Source organism: Micropterus salmoides, unplaced genomic scaffold (genome assembly GCF_014851395.1).
Source record: "Micropterus salmoides isolate LMB-PRFRI ecotype aquatic unplaced genomic scaffold, ASM1485139v1 Ms_hic_scaffold_17, whole genome shotgun sequence".
NCBI classification, from domain to species: domain Eukaryota; kingdom Metazoa; phylum Chordata; class Actinopteri; order Centrarchiformes; family Centrarchidae; genus Micropterus; species Micropterus salmoides.
The window spans coordinates 26,025,721-26,038,527 of NW_024040817.1; the positions used below are offsets into that span (position 1 = coordinate 26,025,721).

At 43.2% G+C, this 12,807-nt stretch overlaps 1 protein-coding gene across 1 annotated transcript; it reads right to left on the bottom strand.

The window, feature by feature from the left end:
- Window positions 1–5,801: 5,801 nt before the first annotated feature.
- On the bottom strand, window positions 5,802–9,344 carry sox4a (SRY-box transcription factor 4a). Its single transcript, XM_038725027.1, has one exon. The coding sequence runs from the start codon at window positions 8,889–8,891 to the stop codon at window positions 7,776–7,778; it is 1,116 nt and encodes a 371-aa protein (XP_038580955.1). The 5' UTR covers window positions 8,892–9,344; the 3' UTR covers window positions 5,802–7,775.
- Between the last annotated feature and the right edge of the window lie 3,463 nt (window positions 9,345–12,807).

Below are 12,807 nucleotides of genomic sequence, written 5' to 3' on the forward strand. Positions count from 1 at the left end.
CAACGGCTAAAGCCTGGTGTTAGCTTGTGGATTTAGTCCTCCATCTTTTAAATAAACCATTTAAAAACCCCACAGATTACATGGAGATATGTGGGAAGATCTGCAACATGTCAGCATGTCCTCCAACCAGCAGTCACCTGCTGCTTCTTTTCACCTGCAGCTAAATTGCTTAACCAGGTTTGGAGGTTCACACCACCTATGTGACAAGGACATGATCCCTCACTGTCTTCCCACCCACCCACACACTGGCAATTGCGTTCTGTGGGAGGCACAGCCAAGCTGGATGTGCCACTGTCAGGGAGTAAACGCATTCGCAATGAACGGCTTTGTCTTTATAAATAACCTGAATCCTTTCCCACTGGTATGTGTATTTGGCTGTGTGAACAAAGTTTCAGATGCAATTTTAAATTAAACTGAATTGAATCTACTTAACAAGTCGCACAATTTCCTTTTTATTTCATTATGCATTTTGCTGTCCTCCATGTTGGCACTAGCTCAGACAAGCTGAGCGCTGAATTTATGAGAACTGTCCAAGGAGATGATGTAATTTAGGTTGTGTCACAGTAACAATGACACATTCCAATTTGAGCATTTAAATTCAAGCTGCATGTAGGTCGCCTGTCTCGGGATGCAGTTTTCTCAGATCCATATGATCTAGATCACAATAGAAAAAGTACAATGTCTGTGTCTGTGGAGATAAATACTTACATGACTTCTTACGCAACATTGTTTGCACAGTGTTCTACTCTGTACAGAAACAGACTGTACACTCTGCCATGTAAGCCTTTAGAAATTATGATCCAAGCATCAGTGTTCTCAGAACATGTCCCTTTCTTTTCAAGCGTAATACAGTACAACACCTACCACTATGACTCAGAATTCCTCTATCATGCTAAACTGTTTCGGCACAGTGCTTAACAATGAGTTCTCTCTCTGTTGTACACAGTGTGCCACAATGTCTGAATGCAGGCTGAGGCCCAAGTCTGGATGTAGGTGGAGTGATAACATCTCTTGTGTGTACGGCGTTCATGAGCACGTATAGTGAGGACTTGCTGCTATTTGCCACTGTCTATACTCACTCTCCTTGCACCCATGTCGCTTAGATAGTTAGTTATGAACTTAATGTACTCGCAAACAAACTAATTTAGCAGTAAGGGACTATAAAAATGATTATGGGGGAAGATGTGGTGAGAATATGAGGGTTATATTTCTTTGCTTAAGGGAGGTCTGAATTGTTTTGGAAGCAAAGGGGAGGCAGTTTTCTATTGTTTTCTCACCTTGCAAGATAAAAAATGGCCAAATAGAGAAACAGAACATTGGATCTTTGTGGATCTAAGTGACATTATCTCTTCAATATAATTTGTTTTTGTACAATTGGCGGCTGTGTGAAAATTATTCTTTAATTCTTCTAATCCAAAACATGTCTTTTTGTCAAATCAAGCTAGCTGTCCGTTTTGTGTGTGCACTGAAAATAAAATCCAATGTGTGTACTCTGGCTCTGGAAATGCGAAACAAAGAAAGTGGCTTGGACCGAGCACACACTATTCCAGCCGTTCCATTTGTGTGTCCGCTAACATTATTTGCCCGCAGACATTCGGACTTTGTAGTTCACCAAGACATGCTGTTGTTGTGATGTTAGCTATAGCAGCAGGAGAGTTGTGAATATCGCTGATTGGAGCTGTTATGCTGGCTCTGGGATCGTCTCATCCTCTCTGCGTGTTAGCTTAATGTTAGCTTCGCAGCAGTAACTGTAACAACAGTATGCTAACCCACAACTTAGCTAACGTTATTTTACATTACTTGCCTTGTTGTTGTTTGCTCTATATCATGATTTTTGCCATGGTGTTGGATTTCTCCAGAACCGCTAACTCCACCTTTAAGATCTTGTGGTTTAGATTGCCATACACCACCTAAAATTATTTAGCTTCCATTGGTTATTAATTGTGAAATGAGTTGAATGAATTCTATAGGCCCATGGTTGTATTATTTCAAGATATTTGATTGAGGGTAGTTTTCTTCCAATGGGAGGGGCCGATTAAAATATTATTAGCTCTGGAGAGGGCCTAGCTTTTTCTAAAAGTGAAACATATTGTTCACCCCCCCTCCCCACCTGAGTAACTTTTGTACAGTCCCTAAATCAACATCCCCATCAACCACTAAGCCTCTGGTGCCAGGATTTATTTTAACTAGCTCTGTTATTGACAGACACACAGATGTACTCTATGATGTGGTGATGTGTGCATGAGCTGCAATGACTGATATTTAGACTGTTTATTATGAAAAGCAGCTCACTATTAAAGAGCCACAGTCATATGTTTACAACTGATGCAGTGCCATGATTTGTCAATCCACAGTTTATCTGGAAGTTTAATGGGGCCACTACCCTGTTTATCCAGCCAGGACCCCTAGGGCAAACACATGCCCCCCTGCACTGCCAGACATAATTTAACTCTGTCCTGTAACTGTCCACTATATTGGATTGTACTGCAATGTGCGCTGTGCATCTGTCCACTCAAGTCTCCACCCATCAGATGGGTTAGGTAAACAAACTGTAACCATTGCTCCATGCACAATTCTTTTAGACACACGCACACACCACGGACGCACACACGCGCACATCATTGCAGGCAGCCGCTGTCCAGCCACTGCTGTGCTGAAACTGGGCAGCAAGCAGGCACTCCAAACAGCATGTCACTATAATTAACTGGAAAAAACTTAAAGCAGTGGTATCTAGTACTGGCTGCAGTAGCTGAAGCGTGCCTGGCAGAAGTTACCTTTATAGTCCAGATTTAGCACCAGATATCCTCGGATCTCCTACAAACTACCTTTACAGCACTTTTTATACAACAATAAAAACACACACGCAGTCCCTCCTTTGAAATAACTCTTTACTAACTTCGAAGCCAAAGGAACTCTTTTTATATTTAAGATGACAGCCATCTCTAAAAAAAGAAACTTTGGTGACATGAAAAATAAAAGCCATATGGACATACTGCTTTAAGATAAAAGAAAAGAAAAGAAAGTATTATAGCACGTTATTAATAGTAGAGAGGTGGTTCCAGCCTACCTGCCAAAGTCCTTCTTGCTTCCAACTATTTCCACTTTTTTGCGAACCTTACACATTAACATCCCAGGTTCAAATCCTTTTCCTTTGTCTCCAAATAACGCTGACACATGCCTCGGGATAAAAGTTTAGGCTCACTGTTCAAACTTTTTATCTCCACACCTCTATCGGATTATTACATTCCAACTATGTGGTTTAGTCGAACCTCCGAGCTCTGCAAAGACCGCTGGAGCGCAACAAAATCAATGAAACAAAGTTGAGCTGCATGCCATGACAGCGGTGTTTGTGTATTTCTTTGTCCGCATGCCTTATGACTTTCTGTCCCGCCTTCAACTTCACCGGCAGCGTGCAAAAAAAAATCCCTATAAAACTCCTGCGTTATTCCTGTAGCGTCTGTGATGATCAAACGTGGGTTTATAAGGACTTAATAGTATTTCAGTCTCGTCTACTATCAATATGTAATATTCTATATTATTCCTATTATGGTCCCATAGGGATTTACAGTTTGACGGCACAGCATGGAGCAGTGATCTCTTCTCACTTTATGGTATGTTCATCTTATATGTTATCACTGTAATATTCTTGGGGATCTGATGTGATACTTGACTAAACTAAACCTTTTCCTGTTCTCACACAGGGGACATATATTAAAACACACAGACACACTCAGAAAATTATAATTCAGATAATTTACTAAAGTAAAAGTACCAATGCAACACACTGAAAATACTCCATAACAAATAAAGGTCAAGCATTAAAAACACTAGTAAAACATATTATTAGAAAAATGTAGTTCAAGTATAAGTAAAGCACTCTTTTGATAAGAGCACTGTGACTAAAAGACTTTAATATTTTAGGTGATTCATGGGGCAGAAAAAAAGGGAAAAACTAAATTCTCCAACACAAATTTGTATTTGGGATTTTTCTCTAATCTTTACTTTTTGTGGAATAATTGGGTAATTTGAACTCAAACGGTTATTTAAAATAAAACCATCTGAGAAGTTTAGAGGGGAAACTGAAGTCTGTATGATGGAACTTACAGCTCATTTACATGTAAGGGGTCACATGGGTTTAATCTATAAAACTGCATTTTAATATATAAGCTTATCATATGTTTGCAGTGTATATGTATAAAGCACCAGAAACTAGAAATACCCTGTGCAAGTGCCTCAAAATTGTATTCAAGCACAGTAACTGAGTAAATATATTTAGTTACTTTCATCACTGGTGGAACAAAATACAGTATAAGAAATATCAAATTACTTTGATTATGAAAAATGAACAGAGCATTTCAAAGAAGAAAGTTTAGACTCTTTTGTTAAACAAATTCATTTCATATTAAACCTCAAACATGACAAATAGTTTCACTTCTGCTACAAAGTTCTGAATTACAGCACACTAACTAGAACTGCACTTGTTTGTTTTGGTCTGTATTTTGAGCAGACACGCTGGCTTCATCTTTCTCAACCTCACACAGGAAACAAAGAAGATGCTGTGATCAGCCATGAAGGTCAAGTGTGTAGTACCTCCAGTCTTCTCATGAATGTCTGAAATCTGTTGACACTCATGCATGTGTCTTTATCTGGGTCAGTGTGCGAATGTGGGTGTGTGAGGAGAGCATCGACATCTTTTCTATCTCCTCGTATCCATCAGACTCTGAGGGTGATCGGACTTCTTTTTTTTTCTAAAACAGGGCACACCTCAAACACACCCCGCACACTATTTCCTGTGTGATGTCAAGCTTATTGCAGACATCTGGGGGCCGGCGTCTTGTCTTTGGGATGGTGTGTGTAATGACCATGCCTTATCTTTCTCATTACCCAGCCCGACATGTCAGTGGAAAGCTGGAGACGGCCCTGCTCTCCTGACAGAGAGAGAGAGATGGAAATAATTACCAACGTCTCGTGTGGAATAGGGCGTAAATTGATACACACTAAATACTGTACCTTAGGGGTCTCTCTTTCTCATCAGATGTACTAGACAAATGAATGCATCCAGAAGGAATTAATTGGATTTGGGAGCAGTCTCCTGCACGATCCACCAGGACAGACAAACACCCCCCTCTGCACCCTCTTCCCCCTGCCTCCTATTGGCACACACACACACACCCACAGACAGACAGACACACACGCCTCCTCATCCTCCTTTATTCCAGTCATGCCTTGCAGAAATGTCTGACACCCCCCTCGCCTACCCACCTCACCCCACCCCACCCCACCCTGATGGATCAGTCTGTGTCCCTTATTCCCCCCTCCCCCCCACTCACACACACACACACACACACACACACACACACAGTGGCACAGCGGATTGCACCCTCTCTCTTGGATACAGTGTTTCCATGGCAGCCACGTTTTCTGCACGTGTAAAATCAGACGGAGTAAGAGAGGGAGAAAGAGACCACTCCTATCAATTCACCGGCTGGCTATTGATTCACTGTCTGCAGCTGCACACTTACCTACAGCAAACACGCAGATGCACACACACAAACACACAAACATCTGACACCCGATTGGATCTTTTGAATAAGGCTTCACTATGGAATGTGAGGGCTCACATTTTCTTGAGCACACTTTGAACAAAAAAGGGGCTTTAATATGTACGACTGCTTCAGATGTCTCCTCCTGGTTCACAGTGCTACATAAAACTTAGGTTAGGGTAACCCGTTGATAGTAGGCTACTTTAGCTCCTTTAAAAAGGTTCAGAGAGAGAAAAACCACAAGAGAAAGACACTTTGTACTTTTCAGTTCCAGCTGATTTTATTTCCTTCTTGGAAGAAAAGAAAAACAAATTTTAAAAAAACGACAATCTGTACAGAGGTCTGAGAGGCAGTGATTGACCCAAACATTGGCTGGTTTTGAGCTATAAACATCAAATGATATTGGCATGATTGGACAAAACATGATCATACACAGCATATTGCACAAATGAAAAAAGAAAAAGGACGATAGAAAAGATGTCTTGAAGGTAAAAAAGGAAAAAAGAAACTCCTGGACCACAATCATCTTCAACATATGGATGTCCAAAGATGGCTGTCCTAGTGCCTGTCGTTGATCATCATCATCATCATCATACATAAAAACACACAATCTTTGCTTATAGTACAGTCAGTTTACATAAATATCTTCATGTTATTATTCTTTTAAAAATCTTAAACACAACAGCTATAGCTACATATACCTGAATCTGAAATACAAATGCTATTTGCCATGCCATAATATAGGAAAACAATTAGCCTGCTATACTTAGCCAACAGGTACAGAAAGGTTAAATACTATTTTTTGATGCAATTTGCGCAATAACAGATGAAGCACTTCATACATCTCCCTCCCTCCAAGATCTAGGCAAAGTGGAATGAGTGTGAAATTCCATCCAGTGGTTCAAATAAAACTTATCTTGATAAAGAAAAAAGCACACAGAGGTATTAGCTCTATCCAAACAGTGACTCTCTGGGATCTTTCACTCATATACTTTAGGTCTATGTGTACTGGAAACAGTCACCACTCAGACTTGGAGCCTAAGTGGAGCTTTGTTTACTTGGCTGGTGAAACTGGAGTCACTGTGCCATTAAGAAGCATGTGGGTAAATACTGTAAACACTGTGTGAGGTCAGATTGTGCCAAACAACCCCCCTCCCCCTCTGCACGTCTAAACACCAATGTAGAGCCAAACAACAATGTTGTGGGCTACCCACTTGCTGGAAACCCCCTTTCTATAGATTTTGTACAAAAATACAAGTAGAAAATCATGACACACTCAAATCTCCTTAAAAGTGAGAGACGTCAGACATTTTAAATAAGATACACTTCTAGCCCTTCCGCACTGGATACAGACAGGTGTATGTGCACAAACACAAACGAGACCTGTACGAGGACAATACTTCTATGTATAAAAAAGTTTGGCCGGTATAAATACATCGATATAAAAAACGTCATCTGACACAGAGGAACTACAAAGTTGAAGCACTAGGCAGAAAGGATGCGCGTCGGGGAACATTGGTCCTGAATTGTGCACTGAGTGTTTAAAAAGGTTCAGAAAAGGGTTTCTGAAGTTTTGAGTCAGTCTTTGTTTTAAAGTCCTGCCGTTGAAAGAGAAGCTGGTGATCGTGAATTGTGTCCTATGGTCACACACATTTGCGTAATTACGCAGCTATGAACATTTTTACGCATTTAACAACAACAAAATCCTCCTTATCACGGAGGGCATGCCTGTTGATATTGAAACTATTTTGAGTTTGGAAAAAAACTACACCTGAATAGCAACTTGATGGTCAATGTGAACTGGCTATATCTTAAACAAAACCCAACATGACGAGCTCTTTAGTAAATGTCCCTTTTCCCGACCCAAAATAACATGAATATTCAAAGTTCAGTCTCAGTCCTCATCCTCTGCGGATTGGATTGAACATTTGAGCTCAAGTCCGTGTGTTTCACTGCTCTCTGCTTACATTCACTCCTCCTCTGTGTCCAAATGCAAACTAAGCATTTCCCCCGTCTGCGCGTTCCCGTCAAGCGCACCAAGCGCTATCCAAGTCTGTGAGCGGCGCGTACCTGGGCTTTAACGCGCACACAGGCTTCTTTTCCTGTTTTCACTCTCCCTTATTTATTGAAAGAATGGCGGAAATATTGTGGTTTGGACGCACACGCCTGTCAGGGGGGGTGAACATTTGAAAACGTGGGGGACTTCACGGTTCCTCTCCACCGTGGTCCTTTTCAGTAGGTGAAAACCAGGTTGGAGATGGTGGACTCCAGCCAGTCTCCTGAGATCATCTCGCTGACCTCCGGGGTGCAGTAGTCGGGGAAGTCGAAGTGAGATCCCGCCCCGCACTCCCCGAAGCTCCAGTCCAAATCCCGGTCCAGCTCTGCGTCAGAGAAGCCCATGCCGCCCAGGGACATGCTCTCAAACCCGGGACTCGGGTTCAGGTCGAGCCGCTCGTCTTCAAACTCTTCATCTGATGATGAGGACGATACAGATGAGGAAGAGTGAGAGGCTGACGGTGTTGGAGAGGAGGCGCGAGCGTACCTGAGGCGCGCGGTGTGTGATGACTCGCTGGCCGCCGGGCTCTGCTCATCGTACAGGCTGAGCGGGTCGCTGGACTCTGTTGAGCTGCTCAGGGTGGGACTGGCTGGGACTCCCACTGAGGGAGGCCCGCTTTCCAGGCTGCCTGCCCCGCCGAACATGTGACCGCGCCTCGCTTCTCCGGTGCGCTTCTCCGGGATCTGTCTAGCCCCAGACACTGACCTGGATTTGAAGAGCGCCTGGTGGTCACCGGGAGACGCATAATCCTGCCCCGGAGCGGTCTTCATGCCCGCTTGTTTGTGCGTCCTGCTCACTCCTTTAGACGCTGGGCTTCGCTTCACACCGGCTTTTGCGCTGCGCTCCCCGCTTTTCTCCCCGCGGTCCGCCTGCTTACTCGTTCCGCTCCCCGACTTGACCTTCTTCCTGGGCCGGTACTTGTAGTCTGGGTAGTCGGCCATATGTTTGAGTCTCAGCCGCTCCGCCTCGCGGATGAACGGGATCTTGTCTGTATCTTTCAGCAGCTTCCAACGCTTCCCAAGTCGCTTGGAGATCTCCGCGTTGTGCATGTCCGGCGACTGCTCCATAATCTTCCTCCGCTCTATCTGGGACCAGACCATGAACGCGTTCATGGGTCTCTTGATGTGCCCCGTCGGAGTTTTGCACCACGCCAAGTCGCTCCGCACCCCGGAGGAGGGCGACTCGGGGGTTGGAGACGCATCCATCTCCAAGTCCATTTCTCCCGTGTCCGTTGAGTCCCCGCCGGGGGAATGAGCGTGGGCGCTCTCTGTCTGGCTCATGTGCTGCACCATCCTTTCTTCCAAGTGTCTGGAAACACTGTCCAGTGCAGTGCTTTGATAAAGTTAGAGTGCGAAAAATGCCTAGGCTTTCACAAAAAATATTCCTCACTTGTTCTTATTTCAGGCGCTTTAAAGCCAGGGCTAAAAAGTTCATCCAAGGCTCTTCTTTTCAGGTCAGCCCGTTTTGCAAACGTCTGCTGTCTCAACTGTTACCAGTGCGCTTCACGGAAACAAACAAGAAATCCCGAAACTATTTAACAGCAACTTTCAACTGCCTGTGCGGCTGAAAACTCGCCCTGCAAGGCTCAAAACGTGCCGCTGTGGGCAACAGCAGTGCAAGTCCCTTATGTGAACCTGGCTGTCTGCAGCGCAGCTTGTCTGTGCGGTTGAGGAACCATGTGGTTGAATTAAGCAGCTGCGCTTTCTCATAGTCTCCCTGTTTCCTTCGCGCTCTGTAATATTACTGTAAACACAACAACGAGAACCTCGCCGTTTTATACCCTCATCGCGAGATATAAAAGCCAATCAGCTTCTGTCTCCATCCTGATTTTCAGTGAAGCCACTCCCCTTGGCTTGCCATTGGCTGAATAAAAAAAACGGGTAATAATAATAATAATGTGCAATGAGGATCGGTGTGTCTGACCTCATTCCTGTCAGACTCCACTGGAAGAAAGACGAACTAGGTGTGTGTGTGTGTGTGTGTGTGTGTGTGTTAAAAGGAACACAGTGTCCTTTCCCCTGCTGCAAGGTGAAGCTTGCAAGGATATACTTAGAACTTTGTTACGTTCTTGTGGATGAGTATTGACTAAATTTAGATAATGTGTAATAGGGGGGCAAGGAAATGCTGAGAAAACACAAAGGCAGCCACAACATGTTGTGTTAGTCAGACTGCAGTGTGGTGAGCAGGGATGTAGCGGAGAGCAAACCCACCCAAACACAGCTCACACAACCTGTTATTTACAAATCATTACAACACCAGCTCACATCATTACATCACACAGCAGGCAGTATCAACAGATGCAAGTGAGGTGATGCTGGTGTTTTCACTCTACATTGGTGCATTATGGTAAACGAAAAACCTGAAAACCAGTAATTATGAACATCATGAAAAAGTGTGTAGATTTAAGTGTGAGGGCCACACGGAAATAACAAAGTCACACTCAATCCAGCAGCTTCCTGCTCTGCACGCTCTGCAATGTACACTTTCCTCCTCCTCCACAGCCCCATTATGTTAACATAGCTATGTCATGTAGGATCATGTTACAGCCTGTGTCGCTAGATGTCAGGCTAGAGCCAAAGGGAGCTGATGAGCTGTACATTGTGTGTATGTATGTGCATGCATGTTAACATGTACAGCAGATTGATCTCCATCCCATAATCGACTGCTTTGAGCTACCATCATTAAATCATGCAGGTGATGTCATCAGCCGGCAGTGAAGACTCGTTGATCCTGCAACAGAACTGACTGACAGGAGTGCTTTTGGTGATAATTAAAAGGCGGGCAAACACTGTCCTTCAGTTAATGGTTGCCACAGAGAAATCAGCCACCGATGGAAGCAAAAATGAACAAATAAATCAATTTATTTTGTCTGATTAGATCTTCATGTACTCTAATATAGCATCAGTTACGCACTTATGATGTGCATTCTTAATTTATGATAAAACTTGTGTCAGGCTAAACTCTTTAAAATTTCACAACTCAACCCCTTTGCCCCCATCGGTGCTTACATAAATCAAACACATAAATAATAATGAGCTTCTTCATCAGTCTATTTCTTTAGCTGCCCCAATTACAAGTGTGCACCTGCCACAGGATTAGTTTGCTATCTTTCTCTATCTCCTTCCCGGTCTCAGCACACATAGACATACAAACACACACACACACACACACACACACACACACACAGCAGCAGCATGCACGCACGTAGGTTTGTTTAAACAGGTGTAGCAGGTATACCTGTAATCTTATCTGATGTGTGAGAAGCAGCTGTCAGGTAGCTTTCCACTCTGTCACTGGCAGATGTAAGGCTCTGGCAGCGCTGGGACACCGGGCCCCATCACGCTGGCCTATCACTTTGTCATCTTCAGAGCTGCTGGAGCCATGTGTTTACCCCAAATACACCGGCACTTTGTCTCAGCTCTGTTGACGCCTAAAGGGATAGTGTCATTATGAGAGAGTGCCGTGGGAGGCTGGGGCTATTACAGCGACTTCTTAAAAGTGTGTGCAGAGAAGGTGGGGGTTTGAGGATGATGTGCTGATGGTGATATTTCTGGGTTAAATTTGGATTATTTTGTGTATAAAAACATTTTAAGATGGTCTTTCCTTCATTTTTGCCAGAATTGTATTTTTTATCACAGTGGAAAATCTGTGATATAGCATTTTTCTAACCTTAGAACACTCCATTAAAAGAGGTGTTAGTGAAATTATGTTAGGGGCTTTAAAAAAGAACATTTAAAACATATTTGCTAGACCTGCAGCAAGGTAGAAACCTCCATTATTTTAGCACTTACTGACACTGTGTTTAATATGCAATTTTTAATAAAACATAAATATTAACTCAATATGTCAGGCCAACCCTAGAGCTAACTGCAGCCTAAATGAACGTAGAGTGACTGTGTGTGTCTATGTGTGTTTAGGTCTGCCTCTTTGCAGGGAGCTGGGTTTATTATAACCGAGGCTGTCATAGACCAGGCTGAAAAACAAACGGGAACATAGTCGTCACAATGTGTCGTAAATGTGAAGGGGGAAATTAAGAATCCAATAACAGAAAGCAAAGAGATAGAAATGGAAGACGCAGGGAGCGAGCTGCATTGAGGAGAAAATGTGTGTGAGCGGGTGTCTCTGCGTGCTGTCAAACAGAGGAACTCATTACCATGTGCTTGCCTTTTTCAACTGCCTAGGAGTGACATGCCATTTTGACCTGCCTGCTCGTCATCTGGGGTCAAACACAATGAGGCCTTTGTATGTGTGTGTGTACATGTGCGTATGTCTGTCCAGCCCTAACTGAATTGGAGCGTTTCCAGGGATTGAAAGTTTGAAAACCAGTGGGAAGTCCCCTTCAGCCTGCAGTTAAACAGAAAATCTGAAGAATAAGCACTGATTTGCATACACACACTCTCTCTCTCTCTCCCCGTGTGTGACTCATCCACAGGCAGTTTGTCCTCTCTGTGTTTTGTGTGGATGTGGCAGACAGTGCAGGTGGCCATCTCACCATATCACCCACCTACTGCTGTCAGCCCTTACACAACAACACTAACAAAGTCAGTTATTTTTAAGTTGCCATGGAACACACATTACCTAATACTTCCTTGTGTCCTTCTGTGTTTCTTCCTCTACTTTGACAATCAGGGCTAAAAACAGATACACGAGAGAGATGAGATAATTGCTTTTAATCATACTTTGAAAATGTGTAAGTGGGCAAAATAACAGGAACACCTTACAATATAATGCAATCCAATATAATAACCCTGACATTAAAGCTGTCAGGCTCACCTCTTAGTAGTTTTTAAGGCCTTAATTTGTAGTGTTGTTGTAATGAATGACTTTATAATGTATGGATACATGTTACTTTGTATACCCACCGAATACCCTCTCTTGATGACCACAAGTCTTCTTTTTCTCCTTCCGTCTATAGTTTTAATAATCAAGCTTATTATTTGGACAGAAAAAGTAGTTAGCAATTTTTTAGATTGCTAAAAACTTTCAACAGAAAGATCCTTCTGTTCTTTCTTGATCCCTATGTCCTTCCTTCCTCCCATCATATTTCAAAATCCTGGAGACACAGAAACAGACAAAGTGGTACAGAGCAAGAACGAGTGAGTGTCATGTAGATGCAAAGACAAAGAGAGAGAGCGTCCTTGATTGTACAACATGAACAAAACAGAGGCAAAATAAAGAGTTACTGCAAAGCAGGAGAAAGGCTGAGAC